Source organism: Haliotis rufescens, unplaced genomic scaffold (genome assembly GCF_023055435.1).
Source record: "Haliotis rufescens isolate VD_foot unplaced genomic scaffold, xgHalRufe1.0.p SCAF_11, whole genome shotgun sequence".
Taxonomy (NCBI): Eukaryota; Metazoa; Mollusca; class Gastropoda; order Lepetellida; family Haliotidae; genus Haliotis; species Haliotis rufescens.
In genome coordinates this window covers 4415438-4440216 of record NW_025963791.1, presented here as the reverse complement: position 1 = coordinate 4440216, position 24779 = coordinate 4415438, and the positions used below count along the sequence as shown (strand labels likewise).

General features: G+C 43.5%; 1 protein-coding gene across 1 annotated transcript in view; it reads left to right on the top strand.

The window, feature by feature from the left end:
• LOC124134315 (TATA-binding protein-associated factor 172-like) overlaps positions 1–19873 on the top strand; it is a 61793-nt gene extending 41920 nt beyond the window's left edge. Inside the window, exons 24-39 of the mRNA XM_046499064.2 lie at positions 470–567; positions 1549–1750; positions 2406–2554; positions 3914–4066; positions 5110–5247; positions 6373–6524; positions 7829–7906; positions 8649–8712; positions 9722–9929; positions 11582–11826; positions 12811–12959; positions 16144–16302; positions 17020–17097; positions 17526–17655; positions 18401–18492; positions 19044–19873. Of these exons, the coding sequence (XP_046355020.2) occupies positions 470–567; positions 1549–1750; positions 2406–2554; positions 3914–4066; positions 5110–5247; positions 6373–6524; positions 7829–7906; positions 8649–8712; positions 9722–9929; positions 11582–11826; positions 12811–12959; positions 16144–16302; positions 17020–17097; positions 17526–17655; positions 18401–18492; positions 19044–19311 (2363 nt within the window). The 3' untranslated portion in view covers positions 19312–19873. The remainder of the gene's footprint in view (positions 1–469; positions 568–1548; positions 1751–2405; positions 2555–3913; positions 4067–5109; positions 5248–6372; positions 6525–7828; positions 7907–8648; positions 8713–9721; positions 9930–11581; positions 11827–12810; positions 12960–16143; positions 16303–17019; positions 17098–17525; positions 17656–18400; positions 18493–19043) is intronic.
• The last annotated feature ends 4906 nt before the right edge of the window (positions 19874–24779 follow it).

Below are 24779 nucleotides of genomic sequence, written 5' to 3'. Positions count from 1 at the left end.
AGGCATCAATAGTGATAATCTGACCGTGGTTGCTGTAAATAACGGTGAATTGTGTGATCTTCTGATTGCTTCACACACGATTTCGCTGAAATTATTTCAAACAATATTAAAAGGAATTTTGAATAAAATCAATGAAAAAGGTTTCGAAGTAAAGATATACAATGAACACTTTTTATATCCAGACAGTGTAATTACAAGATTATATTGCGTATTCCAGTATGGATTTGTTGACATGGTATTTCTGGTGTTACATGCTCACAGTAATGTCCTTGCATTGGGGGGTAAAAACATCAAAACTCATTATGGCGTGTATAATGAGCACCCCCTTCTACACAGCTGTTTTGGGTGGTTTTTTTTGGTTTTTTAAACTATATTTATTGTGCACTATACTCAAGAAAATATGGTATTCTGTTCACAGAACTAAAGATTTATGCTCTAGTGTTTTTCTTCATGACATTTGTATTTACAGATAATAGCCAGACGGTAGAATCAGCTCAAGAGTTAGTTAACTCTTTACAAGTATTGGAGACTATAGGTCCCGCTCTTCACAACGATCTCGTAGAAACAGTGAGTAGCCCCATGTTTCAGTCTGGTTGTTACCCATGAAGATCTGGGGTAGAATAGGTCTTCATCAACCTGTGCTTGCAGTAAACATGGTAAAAGGCGACTGCGCTTGCCATATGAGGCGACTAACGGGATGTACCTGTTCCTGTATCTGTTTTCAAGGTTACCCCATGAAGATCCAGGTAGAGAATTGGTCTTCAGCAACCCATGCTTGCCGCATGAGGCGACTAACGGGATCGGGTGATCAGGCTCTTTGACTTGGTTGACGTTTGTCATCATATCCCAATATTGCGTCGATCGATGTAATGCTCATGATGTCAAAGACTGGTTTGTCTGGTCCAGACTCGATTATTTACAAACCGTCGTCATATAGCTGGAATATTGCTGAGTGCGGTGTTAAACAACAACAGACAAACAAACAAACAAACAGTCTGGTTGTATTGATTGATGTCATAGTTGATTAGTAGAATTGTGTAATTTCTGTGTTAAATAGTTAATCTTTAACCCGGGTGAAAACAATATTCACTCACTTATTCACTTATTCCGATTGTGATTTGATACCTCTGACTGACCAATCAGAACCGAGTTATTTCCAAATTCATGGAATTATTACTTACTTGCTGCAGATAATCTGACACCTCAGGTCCTTTTCAAACATTGTTGTGATCCAGCTACTCCCGTTTAGTAAAAGGTTGGTGGTACCAAAAGACTTTAAAAGATGGTACTTGTTGTTACCTTGCCTCGTGGTTGGCTCAGAGTCAGCATAATGTGACTGAGTGGGGTACCCATGTAAAACTAAGGCATGGTATCTCAGTCAGCAAGGACTTATAAAGTTAAAACTAGAACAAGTAGATTCCCACACACAGACATGCACTTGTGAAGTGAAATAATCTCAAATCCGATGTTAAGCCCCATTTCACGACCTCATCTAATCCAGCCCCTGAAACTGGTAACTCTCTTCAATTCATTCATTGACTGTTGCAGATATTTAGTCACCTGGAATCCATTAGGTCATGTATAGAGAGTCATTACACCGGCGTGCGGCACATGGCAGCCAGATGTTTCGCCATGTTGACGCAGCTGCGCACCACGGTGTTGATGATGTTCATTATAGAGGAGATACTGCTGATGCTTGGAGCTACGGACAGCGAGACGAAGAGACAGGGGGCCGTGGAGACTTTTGCCAGTATCCTTCCAATGTTGATGCCATGACCATAGCTTCAGCTGCACTTCCATTCTTAAAAAAACATGGAATTGTGAATACATCACTGTGTCAGGATCTTTGAGCAGGATAGCTTAGAAATCAGGGGGGTATTAACAGGATTCAGCTAGAGAAGAAATATCTGGCTTTTCAGATTCATGTTTTTCGAACCTTTCAATTTTTATGGTTGGCAGAATCCATACATGAATAACATAAAGTCGTGTCCTTTGTAATGGTCAAGGAGTGAGTGCGTGAGGTTTTACGCCGCTTTTAGCAATATTCCAGCAATATCACAGCGGGGGACATCAGAAATGGGCTTCACACTCTCTAATCATGTCGGGAATCTTAGCCCTAAGATGATCGTAACTCCCATACTTTAACAAGGGCTTAAAGTAGTCTTAGCGCTAAGATCACTTTGTGCAAGTGGACCCTGGTCTTCAGTGTGATGAGCAAACGCTTTAACCACTAGGCTACCCGACCGCCCCATCAGTCAAAGTACTTTCTAATCTTTTTTTTTGTATAAATCCAATGTGTAATGTGATTCATTCATATATTTGCTGTAAATATTTAGTGTAATCATGAAAATATTCTGGATAGGTCTTTGATTTCTTGTAAAGGTTAACTTCCTTAACACTGCCAGACATCATTGATGTGCTGGGGATGGAGCTGGTGCCGTATGTGGTGCTGCTGGTCGTACCGATCCTGGGGCGCATGTCAGATCAGAATGAGGCTGTACGCCTGATGGCTACACACTGCTTTGCTTCTCTCATCAGACTCATGCCCCTAGAGGTGAGAGTTAGAACACTAGGGTCATCAGGGTGTCACCACAGTTCTCAGGGCCTCTAGATCACGGCTCACCACAGGGTCGCAGGGCCTCTTGATGTGGTGTCACCACAGGGCCTCTACATATGGGGTCACCATGGGTCGCAGGGCCTCTTGATGTGGTGTCACCACAGGGCCTCTACATATGGGGTCACCATGGGTCGCAGGGCCTCTTGATGTGGTGTCACTATAGGGCCTCTAGATATGGGGTCACCATGGGTCACAGGGCCTCTTGATGTGGTGTCACCACAGGACCTCTAGATATGGGGTCACCATGGGTCGCAGGGCCTCTTGATGTGGTGTCACCACAGGACCTCTAGATATGGGGTCACCATGGGTCGCAGGGCCTCTTGATGTGGTGTCACCACAGGGCCTCTACATATGGGGTCACCATGGGTCGCAGGGCCTCTTGATGTGGTGTCACCACAGGGCCTCTACATATGGGGTCACCATGGGTCGCAGGGCCTCTTGATGTGGTGTCACTATAGGGCCTCTAGATATGGGGTCACCATGGGTCACAGGGCCTCTTGATGTGGTGTCACCACAGGACCTCTAGATATGGGGTCACCATGGGTCGCAGGGCCTCTTGATGTGGTGTCACCACAGGACCTCTAGATATGGGGTCACCATGGGTCGCAGGGACTCTTGATGTGGTGTCACCATAGGGCCTCTAGATATGGGGTCACCATGGGTCGCAGGGCCTCTTGATGTGGTGTCACCACAGGACCTCTAGATATGGGGTCACCATGGGTCGCAGGGCCTCTTGATGTGGTGTCACCACAGGACCTCTAGATATGGGGTCACCATGGGTTGCAGGGCCTCTTGATGTGGTGTCACCACAGGACCTCTAGATATGGGGTCACCATGGGTCGCAGGGCCTCTTGATGTGGTGTCACCACAGGACCTCTAGATATGGGGTCACCATGGGTCGCAGGGCCTCTTTCACTCCCAATAACTTTCACTAACTCACTAGTTACACTGATGAAGCGAACAATTGGCATGTGACAAATACAAGCTCACTGGGGTAGAATGTGTCACATTAAACAGGACAACAGCTCATTTCAAACTATTAAATTGTTTATATAACATAACTAGTTTGGGGGATAGAACAGTAGGCCTTTCTTTAAAGGCACTGGAAACTAACTCAGATCTGAGGAGCTAAAATGGAACTTGATAGTACGTTAACTTATATACCATGAGTGTCACTTGTAAGGTGAAGCTTTGTTTGGGGGACAAGTTACTTGATGAAACTACTTCATTAAACAAGTTCTGGATCAGTTAGACTTGCATATTGTCAATGTGTACATGCTGTGCCCACTACTTCAGGCCGGTATCCCCGACCCGCCTGAGATGACGGCGGCGCTGGTGGCAAGGAAGGAGAAGGAGAGACAGTTCCTGGAGCAGCTGATGGACAGCTCCAAGCTCAAGAGCTATGAAATCTCCGTCCCCATCCTGGCCGAACTACGCAAGTATCAGCAGGTACATCTCCCTGCATCACAGGGACCGATGGTTCATGTGTTCAGTGATAATATTATCTGGGACAAGGCCTGTTCCTCATCCTTGGTGGATTCTAGTCAGATTTGGTCCATGCTTCTTGCTCCATGTTTGACATGTCTGATGTGTGACATGTCTGATGTGTGACATGTTTGATGTGTGACATGTTTGATGTGTGACATGTTTGATGTGTGACATGTCTGATGCTTGACATGTCTGATGCGTGACATGTCTTGTCATGTCTGATGTGTGACATGTCTGATGTGTGACATGTCTGATTTGTGACATGTCTGATGTGTGACATATCTGATGTTTGACATGTCTGTTGTCTGACATGTCTGATGTTTGACATGTCTGATGTTTGACATGTCTGATACATGAAATGTCTTGTCATGTCTGATGTGTGACATGTCTGATGTGTGACATGTCTGATTTGTGACATGTCTGATGTGTGACATATCTGATGTTTGACATGTCTGTTGTCTGACATGTCTGATGTTTGTCATGTCTGATGTTTGACAAGTCTGATGTTTGACAAGTCTGATGTTTGACAAGTCTGATGTTTCACATGTCTGATGTTTAACATGTCTGATGTGTGTCATGTCTGATGTGTCGTGTCTGATGTGTATCGTGCCTGACATGTCTTATGTATGATGTGTGACTTGTCTGTGTGACACGTCTGATGTATGATGTTTGATGTGTCTGATGTCTGACGTGTCTGATGTTTGACATGTCTTTTAATCTGTGGTGCCAATGCATCTGAAATACTCTGCTTTTCATTTGTTTTAAAAACCATCAATGATTAATGTTATCACCCACAGGAACCACACAAAAAATAAGTACATTGCCTGAGACCTATATTTAAATGTGATTCTAAAATTGTTCAGATTTAACCCAAAAGCTTGCTGTGCACCGATTTGCTTTTTACCAGAATCATTTGATTGTGGTTCAAGTTGTTACTGAATATTATATCAGTTCATAAGCATTGCTATGTCTTTTTTTTAAACAAAATATACATCAACCTTCAGGATGGCGTGAACTGGCTGGCCTTCCTCAACAAGTACCAGCTACACGGTATCCTGTGCGATGACATGGGGCTGGGGAAGACACTGCAGTCCATTTGCATCCTCTCCAGCGACCACCTCCTCCGGGAACACGAGTACACAGTGAGTCAGTCACACGTCATACGTGCTCATAGTCACAGTAGCTTATCACATTCACGTAAACGACCAACAATTGACTAAAGATGGAGCGTAGTGTTGATACTTCTGCTGTTTTACATGCCAGGCAACCCCATGGGCATTCCTGGTTGGAACCTAGCAACCGACCCAAGAACATGATGAAGATTCTCTGTTGTCGTCAGCAACCTTTGTTTGGAAGAGGTGACTAACAGGATCGGGTGGTCAGGTTCGCTGACTCGGTTGATGCATGTCATCATATCCTAATTGCGTAGATCAATGCTCATGATGTCAATCACTGGAATATTGCTGAGTGTGGTGTTAAACAGCAAACAAACCAAACACTAGCGTGATGTGCTGATTGTCATGGGCAAGTTGATGGATGAGGTGGTGAAGTTCTGTGACTTGTTGATTGCATGTCAATGTATCCGGGCTGTGTGGGACGTTGCTAAGATCTGATCAGTGATTGATTGGTTTGGAACAGGCTCAGTTACATCCAGGTCACTGTCATATAGCTGGAATATTGCTGAGTCAAAAGACATACAAATGCCAGACAAAAGTTGCACTTCAACCTCAAGGTTCTTTTAACAACTGACTTTTAAGGGATCGAGTAGGTTATGATGATTTACCTAGCTGATTGTGTCAGTGTATTCCAAAGACAAGGATTGTTGTTTATGTTGTCATCTGCTACGTTGTTTCGTCAAGACTGCCATCAGCTGCCGACAGTTTGCTGACTGGGCACATTCACTCACATGCTCACTGTTTTTGTCCTGAAGATATATACAATTTGTTGCACACTACATAAGTGTTGAATACATGACACTTGTTTATGGATAGCAACTTCTCTTATTCCTTGTGAGCAAGAAGTAGCTCTGAAACGTCGTGACAAAGAATAAAAGAATAATAAATGTGTCAGGTATTCATGTTCTTCCAACTTCAAAATTCCTATCAAAGACTGAATATGATTCAAGTTCCTTGGTATCAGCATCAGTTTAACACCTCTTCATAAAGGGTTTTACTTTGAATATGTGGTTAAATAATGAATGTGTAGTTTTGTTGTTGTTGAAAGTGTGTTACATGCCTCCAAATGAAGTCTTGTTTGTTTCATGACAGAAGTCTTCAAGTCCGGACAGCACACCAATCCCATCTATTGTTGTGTGTCCGCCTACCTTGGTGGGCCACTGGGTGTATGAGGTGAACAAATTTGTGGACAAGCAGTATCTCAACCCCCTCATGTATGCTGGGCCTCCTGGGGAAAGACAGAGGTAAATACCTGTTTGAGAGAGTGAGAGGGAGATAAATACCTGCAGGAACAGGGTCAAAGGAGGTAAATACCAGCAGAGAAGGGGTGGGACAGGTAAATACTCACAGAGACGGGGTGAGAGGAAGTAAATACTCACAGGGACGGGTGTAGACAGAGGTTAATACCCACAGGGACGGAGTGAGAGGGAGATAAATACTCACAGGGATGAGGTGACAGGGAGATAAATACCCACAGGGACGGGGTGAGAGGTGGATAAATACCCACAGGGACGGAGTGAGGGAGATAAATACTCACAGGGACGGGGTGAGTGGGAGATAAATACCCACAGGGACGGAGTGAGAGGGAGATAAATACCCACAGGGACGAGGTGAGAGGAAGATAAATACCCGCAGGGACGGGACGAGAGGGTGATAAATACCCACAGGGACGAGGTGAGAGGGAGATAAATACCCACAGGGACGGAGTGAGAGGGAGATAAATACTTGCAGGGACGGGGTGAGAGGAAGATAAATACCCGCAGGGACGGGACGAGAGGGTGATAAATACCCACAGGGACGAGGTGAGAGGGAGATAAATACCCACAGGGACGGGGTGAGAGGGAGATAAATACCCGCAGGGACGGGACGAGAGGGTGATAAATACCCACAGGGACGAGGTGAGAGGGAGATAAATACCCACAGGGACGGGGTGAGAGGGAGATAAATACCCACAGGGACGGGGTGAGAGGGAGATAAATACCAGCAGGGACGAGGTGAGAGGGAGATAAGTACCCACAGGGACGAGGTGAGAGGGAGATAAATACCCACAGGGACGAGGTGAGAGGGAGATAAATACCCACAGGGACGAGGTGAGAGGGAGATAAATACCCACAGGGACGGGGTGAGAGGGAGATAAATACCCACAGGGACGAGGTGAGAGGGAGATAAATACCCACAGGGACGAGGTGAGAGGGAGATAAATACCCACAGGGACGGGGTGAGAGGGAGATAAATACCCACAGGGACGGGGTGAAAGGGAGATAAATACCCACAGGGACGGAGTGAGAGGGAGATAAATACTTGCAGGGACGGGGTGAGAGGGATATAATACTTCAGATTAGGTAACTGTTGGTCTCCTGTGGCTGTAATAATGTTGACCTATTTTTAAAACAATGTCCATTTTCTCCTTCAGTGATATTGTTAACTCATGCTATTGTCAGATATTTGGTATTTTTTTAGCATCAAACATTTGCAATAGTTTATGGAAATAAATGTTGTAATTGAACTGGGGGTTTGTCGATTTGGTCAGTCTCCTTTCTCTGTTCAGACTGCAGAAGAAAGTGAAGAAGCACAACCTGATTGTTGCCTCCTATGATGTGGTCAGGAACGACATAGACTTCTTCAGGTGAGCTACAACACAAAATATCACCAAATTTTAAAAAACACAAAACAATGTTATTAAAAAGTCATTAATGCAAGTCCTCAATTATTCTTAATATTTGTTGCATGTCATGTAAGAACATAGTTACTGTCTATCTGTTCCTGTATTGGGGGCAAGGGTGGCGCAGTCGTCTAAGGCGCTGCGATTCGCTGGGCAGAGTTGCGTCCCTTGGGCACGCCAGAAACCTATGATTGTGGGTTCAAATCCCGGTTCACCCCGATTATGTTTCTAGGTTTGTCAGCACCATACCCGTGCTCGTGGGTTTCACCGAAGTGTTAAACGTCTGAGACCTGCATCACTTCGGGCTTTCCTCCCACATTAAGCTGACACGCCGTGATATAACTGGAATACTGTTAAAAGCGGCTTTAAACCAAACTCACTCTCTCACTCACTGTTCCTGTATTGTTACCATGGATACAAACCTCATGACGATCCAGGTAGAGAATAGGTCTTCAGCAACCCATGTTTGCCGCAAGAAGCAACCAACGGGATCAGGTGGTCAGACTCAATGACTTGGTTGATGCATGTCATCTTCTCCCAATTGCGTGAATTGATGCTCATGTCAATAACTGGATCGTCTTGACCAGACTCAATTATTGACAGGCCACCGTCATCAAGCTGGAATATTGCTGAGTGCGGCATTAAACAACAAAGAAACAGAACCCTGATTACATGCCATGTCAGAACATTGTGTATTTCTTCACAGCACCATCAACTGGAACTATTGTATATTGGATGAAGGTCATATTATCAGGAATGGAAAAACAAAGGTATGCGTCAAGATCTTGTTGCATTGATCTGAGGGGTGCTTGACCTTTTCATTTTGTGATGTTAAAATATATATATATATATTTGTGATGGATGATGCATTCCTGCAATGCTACATGTCACCTACCCTGTGGTCTCTAGCAACCTGTGCAAGGCATCCTTGTGTTGTCAGGCTCGCTGACTTGGTTGATGTCATCATAACCCAACGTTGTGGGATGTTGCTATTATATCAATCACTGTCTCAATAAGTTACAGGCTGCCATCGTTTACTATAAATCTGGAAAGTTTTGCAAGCAGGAAAGTACACACCCGCAATAGTTTCATGAAGCAGTTATGTTTGCAGACCAAAGACGTAAGGAGGAATGTTTCTTGAATTCACTTCCACGTGTAATCAAACCAACCAGTTACTGAATAAACAAACACTCACATCCTGTTTCCCTCATAACACATGGTCATTCACAGTCAATAGTCTAATTGTCTAAGTTCACTAACCTGCCTCATCTCATCATGTTGACATAACACCAAGTAATCCGACATACGCCAGCTGGTTCAGTCTGTTGGATAAACACGCTACTCCAACCCCCCTAGTCAACGACAACACATGCATCTATAGTTTTAGTAAACACTGACTGACACTGAGCTACCATTTCATCATGCCGCTTCGTACTTATAAAAAACAACATATGCAAAAGTAGGTTGGATATTTGGTAATCTTAACATGGTGTTGCAAAACTTTCCAGACGTAGTAAAGGCTATTGTTAGCCACTCGCAGTAATTTCATGGCGCCAAACTTCCAGATTTACAGTATCTGGAATATTGCTGAGTGTGTCATTAAACAAGAAACAATCAATGTCAGGAATGTAGACAAACCAAGTTCTGAAATGTTCACAAGAGGGTGGATTGTATGGTGTACAACGTCTATGATCTGCATCACATTTCCTCCCATGCTAACGTGACACAACTGAAATACTTTGATGTAAAACCCCTCTCACACTCTTGCCACCTGTTCAGCTGTCCAAGGCTGTGAAGATGCTGGTGTGTAATCACCGCCTGATCCTGTCCGGAACTCCTATACAGAACAATGTTCTGGACCTGTGGTCTCTGTTTGACTTCCTGATGCCGGGATTCCTGGGCACGGAGCGGCAGTTCCAGGCCCGGTATGGGAAGCCGATCCTGCAGAGTCGGGATGCCAAGAGCACAACCAAGGAACAGGAAGCAGGTGAGGAGAACCACTAACAGTGTAACTACCTGGGAACTTACGCAAACATGCATTAATAACAGTTCGCATAGTTTCATGACTTGGTTGTTTTAGGATCTTTTTCAAAATATAACTTGTGATGTGTAATAGTGCATGTTTATGCCCTGAACTACAGTCGAACCACATAGTGTCGAACTTTGATGTGTCATATTCCCAGGTACCTAAAACTCACCTTCTGGTCCCTGTTAATTTCTGCTATATTTATCATCATTCATACTTGGATCTGTCAAACTGGATATGTCAAATTCCAAGTTGTCTCAAACAGTTCATAATAAAACAAAACAACATCCACACTCTCCAAACTTTCAACCTTCAACCTTCAACTCATTTCACACTCAAATGACGGACCTCACTGCGATTGACACAATTACACCAAAGGCAGGATGCTTTCTAACAACTGACAATATCCAATCAAGGCTAATTAACAAGCACACCTTACAACAATCGTTCAAGCTGATTACTGGATACACAGTGGCAGAAAGGTACTTTAGCATTCTCATGTGACTGCTGATATCACGTGAAAATTGAAAAATGAGTAAAACAGATTTAAGATCTATTATTCAAGATATGACTAAAACACTGACACCAGACCAGATGGCTATGAGACGCCTGAATAGCTGGCCGCATCACGACCAACAGCCAGGGCACTGAAGTTTACATATGCATTGAATTCTAGTGTTTCATCCAGACCTGGTAATAATTTCCAATAACATGATTTTGGGTTTTCTGAAAATTCACTTTCTTGGTTGTCTCGAACCCTGGACATCTCAGACTCTTTTTCAAGGTCCCTCCGTGTTCAACACAACGAGTTTCGACTGTATTATACTTCAGGCATAATGAATAGCTGGGGTATAAGGGTGCATAACACAACACATAGGAGCTCAGCAAACTATTTCTCTTCTGATATGGCTTCTTCCACAGGCTATCATGAAAAAGTGTTCATTATCATGTAGTAATGAACAGTTGGTGTCCTCGATTTTTGCCTCCAACAATTTCAGATGTTTGATAGGGAATGATATTCTCTTGAAACGTAATTTGGTGTTGATTTAGGAACAATGCTTGTATTGCACATATTCTTTCTGATTTTAACAGGTGCAATTGCATATTCCATGTTGACGTTTGATAAAACTTCTTAAATCTGTGCTTGAGTTTATCTTGTTTTCAGACAGATTTACACTACCATAACTTCATTTGTTGCTACTTCTTTCCAGCACACATTGACTATATCATTATATTCCTTGACTTTATATGGGGCGGTTGGGTAGCCTAGTGGTTAAAGCTTTTTGCTGGTCACGCCGAAGACCCAGGTTCGATTCCCAACATGGGTACAATGTGTGAAGCGCATTTGTGGTGTCCCCTGCTGTGATATTGCTGGAATATTGCTAAAATCGGCGTAAAACCTCACTCACTCACTCCTAGACTTTATGGCAAGTACCGGTAGTAAGCTAACCATGTTATCCGGAGAGGCATTCAAATAAACCCACAAAGCTTGTTTGCCGATCCGACCATCTATACTCTCATGAAATAAATACTTTAAACCATTTTAATGTATTTTTCACTTATTGCACTGTGATATAGAGCTTTATTCAGTGATAATATTAACTGTGTTACAGGTGCCCTCGCTATGGAGTCTCTCCACCGACAAGTGCTGCCCTTCGTCCTGCGCCGCCTCAAGGAGGACGTGCTGCAGGACCTGCCCCCGAAGATCATCCAGGACTACTATTGTGACCTCAGTCCCCTCCAGGTGGAGCTGTACGAGGACTTCGCCCGCTCACGTGTCAAGAAGGGCATCGATGAGACCCTGCAGGACGACACGGACAAGAAAGTTAACTCTCAGGGAACTACTCATATATTCCAAGTATGTGTAAATTTTTTATATTTCATTTTATTGTGTCAGGCCTGTGATGATTTTAAATGTCTGATATTTACAGTGGGTCTGTGCTCCATGATCTGGTATACATTTTCTGTCTTGGTCTGGTCGATGAAATTAGTGATTTGTGTCAATCTGAGACATAGGGTAGTCATCAACTGCCAGGTGGATATACACTGTACGATGTGAATTCCCAACAATATGGGTCATGAAGGGCTGGCTAAGACTGATGGGTCAGTGGTGTAGTCTAGTGATTAAAGCGTTCGCTCGTCATGCCAAAGACCCAGGTTCTGTTCCCCACATGGATACAATGTGTGAAGCCCATTTCTGGTGTCCCCCGCCGTGATGTTGCTGGAATATTGCGAAAAACGGTGTAAAACCATACAAACGAACGAACCAATTGACCCAAGCCTAGTCTCCCATTAATATCAGTGTTAAAGCAGTAGAAGAATGTGTGAAACTTGTCAATGTTCTGTTTTGGGAAAGATGGCCCAGTGGTTTATGGAGCCACAGTTACCTGTTCAGAGGTGTGTCTAAGTCATTCGAGGGTCCACTGGTCGTGGGTAGTATCTAAAATTCACCCTAATATGGATCCTTGGTCAAGTATCACATTGTGTTCCGCCGAAGTGGAAAACATCTAACACTGGTATAACTCCTGACTTTCATCTCACATTAAGGTGATATGTTGTGATAAAACTTAAACACTGTTCAAAGCTGAGTTAAACCCAAGTTGGTCACTCACTCTCTCACAGCATGTGCAGACTGTACAAAGGAGTATAGTTAATCTAGTCATCTAGTCACTGTGCAGAGTTCCGATATAACTGAAATACAGTGTGAGCATCACTAAACTTCACTGCATTTAGATTAGCATACTTGTATCTGCAAGTGTTTATCATACAGCTTGGTTTGCCCTCATTAACTCACGTGTTGTCTGATGGTCAAAGCAGCTGACTGTTGATGTTTCCTCGCCAGGCTCTGCAGTATCTGCGGAAGGTGTGCAACCACCCGGCCCTCGTGCTCAACCCCAACCACCCCAAGTTTGAGTCAGTCTGCCAGCACCTCAAGCAGCAGAACTCGTCCCTGAAGGATCTCACACACGCCCCCAAACTCACAGCACTCAAGTAAGTCTCTGTCTCATGTCGGGATTTCACAACACTCAATTAAGTCTTAGTCTCTTGTCACCACCTTCAACAAATATTGAGGAAACTTGTGTTGTCAATAAAAAAATTATTTTACCTTATCGTGACTCATGCCTATTGTTATCTCGATTTCTGAAAGGTTGTGGAAACTTCCTGAACTGTATTCCAAGAGAACAAGTAGAGGGTGCAGTTTCTGTACTCCATTTAGGAGAAAAAGAATTTGCACAATACCTCTTCATTGTGTAAAGGAAGAGGTTACACCGGAAGAGATGAGAATTATCATGATCTGCATCTTCTTCAGACATGATAACTATGAAGAATAAGAAGTGTGAGGTAACGCCTACATCTTCTTCAGAGGAAGACAGGCCATCTGATGTTATGGAGGAGGTCCACGTTGACCTTCCTTCTTTGCAGGGTAAGGCAGTCATGCCATCACTAAGTTCTTTCCTGGGAAGCAAGGACGTTGACACTCTTATTAAAAGTTCATCTAGGTCTAAGAAGAAATCTCCTACTGTCACCTGCACTAGCAGTAAGAACCTGAAGGTGTTAGCCAAGAAGAAAAGCAGTTATCCCTCTTGATTGCAAGTCATCTTCAACTACAAGATCTGCTAAAGCACAGAACACAGATACCTGCACGCATCCAACGACATCAATGCAGCTCCAGAGGTTCATGAACCTCCCACAACCTTCACAGACCCAGCCATACATGCAGGACCAGTCCTTCACACAGCCTCAGGCCTTCACACAGCACCAGGCCTTCACACAGCCACAGATCTTCACACAGCCACACATCTTCACACAGCCACAGGCCTTCACACAGCCACAGACCTTCACACAGCCACTGGCCTTCACACAGCCTCAGATCTTCACACAGCCACAGACCTTCACACAGCCACTGGCCTTCACACAGCCTCAGGCCTTCACACAGCACCAGGCCTTCACACAGCCTCAGGCCTTCACACAGCACCAGGCCTTCACACAGCCACAGATCTTCACACAGCCACAGATCTTCACACAGCCACAGGCCTTCACACAGCCACTGGCCTTCACACAGCCTCAGGCCTTCACACAGCCTCTGGCCTTCACACAGCCTCAGGCCTTCACACAGCCTCAGGCGTTCACACAGCCACTGGCCTTCACACAGCCACTGGCCTTCACACAGCCTCAGGCCTTCACACAGCCACAGATCTTCACACAGCCACAGATCTTCACACAGCCACAGACCTTCACACAGCCACTGGCCTTCACACAGCCTCAGGCCTTCACACAGCACCAGGCCTTCACACAGCCACAGATCTTCACACAGCCACAGATCTTCACACAGCCACAGGCCTTCACACAGCCACAGACCTTCACACAGCCACTGGCCTTCACACAGCCTCAGGCCTTCACATAGCCACTGGCCTTCACACAGCCTCAGGCCTTCACACAGCACTAGGCCTTCACACAGCACTAGGCCTTCACACAGCACCAGGCCTTCACACAGCCACAGACCTTCACACAGCCTCAGGCCTTCACACAGCCTCAGGCCTTCACACAGCACTAGGCCTTCACACAGCTCCAGGCCTTCACACAGCACCAGGCCTTCACACAGCCTCAGGCCTTCACACAGCCTCAGGCCTTCACACAGCACTAGGCCTTCACACAGCACCAGGCCTTCACATAGCCACAGGCCTTCACATAGCCACAGACCTTCACACAGCATCAGGCCTTCACACAGCTACAGGCCTTTACATAGCCACAGACCTTCACACAGCCACTGGCCTTCACACAGCCTCAGGCCTTCACACAGCACTAGGCCTTCACACAGCACCAGGCCTTCACACAGCCACAGACCTTCACACAGCCTCAGGCCTTCACACAGCCTCAGGCCTTCACACAGCACTAGGCCTTCACACAGCACCAGGCCTTCACACAGCCTCAGGCCTTCATACAGCCTCAGGCCTTCACACAGCACTAGGCCTTCACACAGCACTAGGCCTTCACACAGCACCAGGCCTTCACACAGCACCAGGCCTTCACACAGCCACAGACCTTCACACAGCCTCAGGCCTTCACACAGCACCAGGCCTTCACACAGCACCAGGCCTTCACACAGCCACTGGCCTTCACACAGCCACTGGCCTTCACACAGCCACAGACCTTCACACGGCCTCAGACCTTCACACGGCATTCTTCAGCAGGATACGATACCTACTCCACCTTCTAAAACAGATTTAGTAGCCAGCATCACACATGATTTTCTACTCATTATACGGTAACAATCAGAAAGAGTCCAGATGTTTCCTTCACCATGGTTACAAGAACCCAAGGGCTACCAACTTCTAGTTTCAATGCAGACTTCTTCCCTCAGGAAGAGCACTGACTTGTTACTGAGGGCACTTCAAATTCTAAGAAGAGCAAGTCCCTGACTTCACCTTCGGGTCCTGGCATTAGCAACCAGTTCTCCTCCGCTCCCCCCACATTTCTCTGGGAAGTAGACATGTTACTCCTCAGCGTTACGCAGCAGCGTCAACTTTTGTAGCACATCCTGCTCATTAATCCTATCGGATCGGAGACGTTAGGACAGTCTAGATCACACCAGACACTATCATCAGGGTTCTCTAAGTCTCATATTCAAACTCTGGTACAGACCATGTCCACCATATTTAGTGTACATGGCTTGTATTAGTACATGAATTTTCACCCTCACCGTGGAATCATTCAACTAACATTGAATCTACTCAGATTAGACAGTGAGGATTGGCTGGAAAGTTCACCTAACCTCCACCATGAGGTTGAGTCTTCCAGTGCGCCTGCGCTGCTCAGGGGGTGCATTTGGGTGAGCTTTATTTCTGTTCTCTGGGAACACATTTCAGGAAGTTTCCACTACCTTTCGGAAATGAGATGAGATAAGCAATAAGTGTGAGTCAGGATAAGTATGAATGATATTTGTACCTATAAAAATACATTTCTCCCATAAATGTTAGATTCATTGTTTGTGGGAATAACAAGTAATTTCCTATAACATGGCATGATATGAACTCTTCATGTCTTTCCTTGTCACACCAGCAGAAATTCATTTGATATGTCATGTATTTCCCTGTTATGGATTATTGAAATCCATCTTGTTGTGCCTTGAGTGTATTTTGTGTACCAACATAATAATAGACATATCACATTGCAGACAATTACTAAACGACTGCGGTATCGGTGTCACTGTGTCAACACCTGGGGGCAGCACTGGTCATCTCGGTACAGATGTACCGGTTGTCAACCAGCATCGAGTGCTGCTCTTCTGTCAGCTGAAAGGCATGCTGGATATAGTAGAGAAAGATTTGCTCAAGTGAGTTTGACAAGTCTGCTGTCACTTCTGTTACACATCTGTTTGTGTGTTGTGTGTAAACACGGTCTCAGCCAAGAAGTAAGAGAAACATTTCGTGCGACTTTTTTCTTGCATGGTTCTGAGGCACACCCTGTGAAAGTAAAACATCCTGGCATTAATATAACATTTGTGCATCAGTAAAACATCCCTGCATCAATGAAATATTCCTGCATTGGTAAAACATCCTGGATCACTGGAACATTTCTGCATCAGTAAAACATTCCGGCCTCGATAAAATATTCCTGCATTGGTAAAACATCCTGGACCACTAAAACATTCTGGTATCACTAAGATGTCCCAACAGCGGTAAAACATCCCTGCATCAGTAAAACATCTCTGTATCAGTAAAACATCCCTGCATCAGTAAAACATCTCTGTATCAGTAAAACATCCCTGCATCAGTAAAACATCCCTGTTTCAGTAAAAATCTCTATCAGTAAAACACCCCTGCATCAGTAAACATCTCTGTATCAGTAAAAATCTCTGTATCAGTAAAACATACCTGCATCCCTGTGCATAGACTAAAAAAGACATTTTGACAATAGCATACTTTCCCAAACAATGTGAGGTACCATTCTGCACCAGTTTTTCAACCTCATGTCTACTATTATATATAGAAGACAAACTGGTGACTTCCATGTGGAAGTGAGTTGATTGTCATTGTATGTCTTGTTCCAGATGTCAGTTGCCATCGGTTACCTACCTCCGTCTAGATGGAAGTGTCCCTGCTGGCTCCAGACATGATATTGTACACAGGTCAGTCACTTTTTGGTGCACCGCTACCTTCTGCCTACTTAGCATCTGCTCACTGAAGTAGAGCTCTCACTATTGCTCAAATCTGTAAAAAAACACATTTAACTTTGCCTGGCCATGACTTGATTATGGACAGGCTGCTTGAATATTGCACATCATGCTCACTCACTCACTCACTCACTCACTCACTCACTCACTCACTCACTCACTCACTCACTCACTCACTCACTCACTCACTCACTCACTCACTCACTCACTCACTCACTCACTCACTCACTCACTCACTCACTCACTCAGAATACCAGATTTTTCACTTTGCAGTAGCCGAAAACCCATACTATCTCTCAAAAAAGGGATTCATTCATAAGCTGCACACAATCCTTATGTAAGATGATTGTGAACCATCCAATGTCATGTCTGTGTTGTCTCAGATTCAACAACGATCCGTCTATAGACATGCTTCTGCTCACCACCCATGTCGGAGGGCTGGGCCTCAACCTGACCGGGGCCGACACTGTGATATTTGTGGAACATGACTGGAACCCCATGAAGGATTTGCAGGTCAGTACGACTCAAGGCTGTGGTAGAAATTACCCTGAATTGTCTACAAGCTCAATAATAGCTTTTGTGTATTAGTCTTGAGTATAAGTGTTACTTTTCAAATAATGAATGGCAGTAGGACCACAATTGAAACTTGTTCAGGATAAGCAGAATCAGAATTAAAACTTTTGAAGTTTCGTAATGTTATACTTTTTAATATTTTAAACATTGATGATACTTGCCCAAATATATATGGCCATCCCAAGAAATTCTACTAGTCATCAAGATGCCTTTAATGTTAGATAAACACTCTGATAAGTGCACTAGTGCCAATGTCTAGCCCCGTGGAGGTCTTGATAAAAAGAACGCTAAAACATTTGCACCCAAGAAAAAAATATTATAAACATAAATAGCTTTTTTAAATAGTTTTAGAGTTGAAGATTGGACTGAAAGTATTTCGTGTGATGGATTTTGTCAGGTAGCTCTTGTCACTCCTGAAAGGAGGTGATAATTGTTTCCAGTTGAGGTTTCAAAAGCCATTGGTTTCTAGGTTTGTCAGCACCATACCCGTGCTCGTTGGTTTCACCGAAGTGGTAAACGTCTGATAACTGCATCACTTCAGGCTTTCCTCCCACATTAAGCTGACATGCAGTGATATAACTGGAATAATGTTAAAAGCGGCGTTAAACCCGAATCACTCACTCACTCAAGAGCCGTTAGATAATAATCATAACGTTGAGGTTAAAATGTTTGGTTCACATTCCAGGCTATGGACAGAGCTCATCGTATTGGGCAGAAGAAGGTGGTAAATGTTTATCGTCTCATCACCCGTGGCACCCTGGAGGAAAAGATCATGGGGTAAGTTGGGTCATATTTAGTGGAGGTCATCCGGTACATTGGGTCATGTTTACTAAAGGTCATGGGGTAAGTTGGGTTGTTTACTGGAGGTCATGGGGTACATTGGGTTGTTTACTGGAGGTCATGGGGTACATTGGGTTGTTTACTTGAGGTCATGGGGTAAGATGGGTTGTTTACTGGGGATCATGGGGGTACATTGGGTCATGTTTACTGGAGGTCATGGAGTAAGTTGGGTCATGTTTACTGGAGGTCATGGGGTACATTGGGTCATGTTTACTGGAGGTCATGGGGTACATTGGGTCATGTTTACTGGAGGTCATGGAGTAAGTTGGGTCATGTTTGCTGGAGGTCATGGGGTACATTCGGTCATGTTTACTGCAAGAAGAGATCATTGGATCAGTTGGGTCATGTTTACTGGAGATCATGGGATAGGTTGGGAATGTTTACTTCAGGAGGAGATCATCTCCAAATGCATCATGTGTGAATCTCACTATGCAGCATGTGTTACTCCTAGTGCAGCATCTCCTAACTGATTCCCTCCCTGGCTTCAGGCTGCAGAAGTTCAAGTTGACAATAGCCAACACCGTGATCACTCAGGACAACTCCAGCCTGCAGACCATGGGCACCGACCAGCTGCTGGACCTCTTCACCCTGGGGGACAAGAAGAAGGGGGAGAGTGCCGCCAGCGCAGCCAAGGACGGCGCCCTCAAGCGGGAGACCATGAGAACCATCCTGGAGAACCTGGGGGATCTCTGGGACGAGAAGCAGTACGAGAACGAATTCAACCTGGACAACTTCATGAAGTCTCTGGCCAAGTAGCTATCCATGTGTGACTGGCTTGGTTGACCATGTTTACAAACTGTTCCCAGAACAGACCTGTTGAATTGGGGTTGATAGCGCAAAGTGAAAGTATCCCTGATAGTATGAAGAGTCATTTACTTTTAGTAGGCTATCCAAACTTGTGGGCATGCGTGTTATATTGTTGAACAGCTGTCCTTTAAGTATGACTCGGGTTCTGTCAGTATTTATTTGGAAGGAAATGGGCATTCAATGCCAATGTATTCCTGCATGAATTCAATTGTTATAGTTGAAGAATAATTACATTCAATTGTTTCATTATATGGCTGTTTCAGCTGTTTTTCTAACCTAAAAGTTCCAGAAGATGCCATGTTATTCCAATACTTGCAGAGAGACATGTAATCTTAGAACAGTTGTTTTATCTTTGATTACTACATCCTGGTCACGGGTGTACCAATTCACCTACCGTATTCGACGTAATAAGCGCCCTGCTCTAATAAGCGCCCACAGCGATATTTGCTAATATATTGGCTAGTGAACAATCTCAATTAGCACCCCTTCCAATTGATTAATGTACACAAGACTTATTTATTCGTGTACAATACGCACTCGTATGTTATATGCACACTTAATTATGGGCCATTAAATCCTGGAAAAATATATCTGTCGTAAATAATCATTTCAGGCTGTCAGCATAAACCACGAAATTTACGATCTTTCAACTAAAAATAATATTCTAATAAGAGCCCCCTATTTCTAATTTTGAGAGAACCCTGGGCACTTATTACGTTGAATACGGTATGTATGTATACTACTGAAAAGAAGTTAGAGAGCGCCCAATGTTTTCCTGACTATAGTTATCTGTCAGATTAACTGTAGTCATATGGAAAGATCGTGTGTTCTTTAATTTCTTTTGAGTAGTATATTTTCTGCCTGTATGCCCAAGAGATCTCAGGCCACGGTTCATTAATCAATTCAAATAGGTGTCGGTTGAATGTCTCCGAAAATGCTGAGTAACGAGTTTACGTGTATCATATTGTGTATCATCTTGTGACCTTAGCATCATTACACCCTAGTGTTAGACTTACAAATGCAGTGGAGTGAAAATCTGTCACGGACAAGACGTCCAGTCTGTGTCCGTGCAGTGTGTGTGCCTGTTTGATCCAACATTAGGAGTACAAGTTTGCAAAAGAAGACATGCCTGCAGATACGTGGAGAGACGATAGCTCTCATTGTATATACATGTATATATGCATCAGGTCAGGTCACAGGTCAAGGTCATGGTCATATCTGACTCCTTGGTTTCTATGTATGATAAATATTCCATGATTTGTTGGATGGTTCTTGACAACATTATGCAACATTTGATTGTTTTCTGACGTTCAGGAAAATGTGTCATTTTAAGACTGGTAGTTGTTTTAATGTGTGTTTTAGGGGAATTTTAATTTGAACGTGAGAGTGGATTGCTTGGGTCTCGTGGACATATTGTTTGCAGCATTTTTTTTTCTGGACAAAATAATGGTCACAGGTGACTTAGCATCAGAAGGTTGCTATATGGTCCATGCCTGCACCTCATCCTCCACACCCAAGTAGAAGCACGTTGGCACAGTGGACTGAGTTGCCATTATTCCCTGTGCGTGACAAGCCACTGATAGTGGGTTTGAATCCCAACTAAGCCCAGATTATGATCCTTGGTCTGTCCTACAGTTTTATGGATTTGGGGCCCACAAATTCAGATTGGTAGGTCGAAAAATATAAAAATAATTGATTTTTTTCCTCAATATGTTAAGTAGGTAAGGAAAGAAGAATAAAAGTTTTGATCATAGTATTTTTCATTCAAAAATATTAATTTTGATAGCAACTGTTAGGTTGGGGTGTTTTAAACATATTACTTATTTCTGATCGGCAAAATAATAAAAACACTGATTTTCATTTTCATTTTCATTTTCATTTTATTTTTTATAATTCAATTTTTTCAAGTTACTAACCTTAGGCGTACATATATTAATCAAGACTAAAGACTGACTGCAGGGTTAGGGTAAAGTCAGAGGGTCGCTTGTGTCCTTGTGTTCATAGCTTACAATACACATCATGCAGCTTCTTCTCATGATTCCTGTTACTTTTGCATCTCATTCCTAGCATCTAGGGTAAATGTTTGCATGTATCCCTTGGAGACGTCTGTAACTTAAAAGACTTCAGATGATTTGATGATTAAAAGTGCAACTGCTGAAATGTCAAATCAACAGTTATTATGCTATTTGTAGCTTGCAAAGGAAGTGTTTATGGACTTTGTGTGTAGGGCTGGGACAAGTCCAAATTTACTACCCCCCCTATTACCCTACCTGGGTACCCACACCCATAATACCCTACCCGGGGACCCGTTGTAGGTCTCCAGATATGGGTACAAATGTCTGATTTGGAATTGTTTGACCGTAGCCCTGGCAAAATGTATTTAGATACACAAATAAAAAGATCTGGTTCTGCATACAAAGAAGTTGACTGAAGTGCAATCTTTATTCAAACATATAAAAGTCAGAAGGAATGCATGCATAGTCAAACATTAGTGACATGTAGTGTTACCATGGAGTTCTAGATCATTTTTGTCATTACACAGTATATCACGTGACTAACCACGGGTCCGGGTAGTACCGTGGGTACCCAGGTCCCCGGGTTAGCTGTCCCAGCCCTGTCTGTTGGTACTGACCACTCATGACTATGTTCCACTGAACTATATATCCAACTGGATTATTTCCACTTGTTGAAATATTTGTCCACAAGTCCTCCTGGTGTTTGTAGAGAACACAGACTGAAAATAAGCCATAGGATCCTGTCACTCCAGATATGTAATAGCCTTCAGAAGGTCGTATGTGTTTGACATGAAATAGTATTACTGGGAGGTCAGATACCAGCCATTATGTTTGAGGGGAGGTAGTGCCAGTGTAGTCTAGTCCCACTATTGCTGTGTAGTTGTAGTTAAACCAATGTTTTATTTCTATTAATTAAAACCCGGATTGGTCAACAGGCATTGTGCCTATTTGAAGACCTCTCCAACATAGTTGTAGTACCAGTTGCATATTTACAGATCTGCACAACAGTGACCACAATCTTAATATCAGATCTTTTACTCCAATACAAATCTCGTAAAGATCTGACAAATCTTACAGCATTGCTTCAAGTGAACCCTGAACGAAGGTTTGACCATCCAAGCTTGATGGAAGTTTCTGTGAATACTTGAGCCATTCAGATGTCGGATCAAAGACGATTCAGTTTTATTTCTTCACCACCTTCATTTGAAAAGTGAAGATAGAGATCTGGGTTAGAATATGTCTTCAGCAACCCATGCTTCCTGAAAAAGGCGACCATGCTTGTCGTAGGAGGTGACTAACGGGAAAGGGTGGTCAGACTCGCTGATATGGTTGTTGCATGTAGTCATATCCCAATTGCATGATCGATGCTCGTGATGTCAATCATTGGATTGTCTGGTCCAGACTTGATTTTTTACAGACCGCTGTCATATAGCTGAAGTATTGCTGATTGGGGCGCTTAACAACAAACAAAAATTGTGAAATGTTGATGTGTAAGAAAACCAACGCATAAGACCAATATTCATTCAATAATACACCCTTCTGGGTACAGATGCCATGGTGCTTTCAAATGAAAGGGTGTGTAAAATATCTGCATCTTATACTACTTAAAAGAAATTGAAGAACACCCGATTTCTTCATATGGCTGTAGTTAATGTCATGACATTACAGATTAAGAATAATCATGAAAAAATCAGATGTTCTTTAACTTCTTTTGAGTAGTATAAAATATTACCTGTGTTATTTTACATTTGGAAAATGTTTGTTTCAAGATGCAAATATCAAACATGCTGTACCAAGATCTCCACTCGCTCGTACAGAGAATTCATGCTCATTGGCTATTTGGAATGTTCACCTGATGTCAACTCTGATGGAGGGAGGGTTTGTCACATCTTTCTGCTTTGAATTATCAATGGGAGTTATATATCGGATTTTAATAAGATTGCATGACTCACAATGCTGCTAAATGCATAAATATGAAAATGTTCATGAAATTAAAAGTAAAGTGTCTATGTAGGAAATGTTGCGTTATCAGAATAAACATGCGATATTTGTGAATAACTCTTTACTAATCAGGAAATGGATATCTACCATTGTATGCAAACATAACGCTCTGTTCAGGGGACACTGATGCCAAGTGATCTGGAGCACTCTTGGAGTACAGGGTTGTCTAATCAAGGTGTCAGATGGATGTTGTGTTTTAAATGCCAGTCATCCCATTCTGGTGCTTGCTCCGTCCCTGAAGTTCAAACACCTGTTCATGATTTTTTAACAACTATAATGTAAACAGTAAATTGTTACTGTTGACATCCAAATTCCATTAAGAAGGGATGTTTTGTTGATGAGACCTACTTGTTAATATGAAAACCAGATTATTCTTAATCCAAAAGATGTAATCTGTCTGATGTTTCAATGAGAATACCAGTTGAGGGCTATATCTGTCACATGGTGGACTTTTCTGAACTGATTCTGGCATCAGGTTATCATTCGTCCATGGGAGGTTATCATTTGTCCATGGGAGGTTGTCATTCGTCCATGGGAGGTTGTCATTCGTCCATGGGAGGTTGTCATTCGTCCTTGGGAGGTTGTCATTCGTCCATGGGAGGTTGTCATTCGTCCATGGGAGGTTGTCATTCGTCCATGGGAGGTTGTCATTCGTCCTTGGGGGTTTGTCATTCGTCCATGGGAGGTTGTCATTCGTCCATGGGAGGTTGTCATTCGTCCTTGGGAGGTTGTCATTCGTCCATGGGAGGTTGTCATTCGTCCATGGGAGGTTGTCATCCGTCCATGGGAGGTAGTCATTATTCCAGCGGAAGGTCAGATCTCTGTTCTTTCATCTCATTTACTTCATTCCATTAGATATTCTGTTGACATGTATTTTTTCATTTCACAACATTGTTGACTAGTGCTTTGGATATGGATGAAACGTTTCATGATGAGGACAGATGTTGAGATCGGGTGGTTTTGTACATCCAGAATGATTGTAGTCCTTGTTACTCATGCTATCACCCACGTGTTGGGTCCAGACACAATTATGTTCCGACTGTCAGGCTGTAGGTGTAATAGTGTTGTATGTTGTTAACAACACATTCTACAGTGCTGTGTTTTCTTTAAAACAAACCTGCAATATAAGCAAGAAAATATGGACTGTCATTTATATTATCTGTCTTAGTAGGGGTGTTCAAGGTGGAGTGAGTGAGCTTGGATTTACGCCGCTTTTAGCAATATTCCAGCAATATCACGGCGGGGGACACCAGAAATGGGCTTCACACATTGTACGTACGTCAGGAATCGAACCCGGGTCTTCGGTGTGATGAGCGAACACTTTAACCACTAGACTACCCGACCGCCCTGAGGGGTGCTCATAGAATACTTGCAGCTTAATACAGCAAGTACAGATAAAAT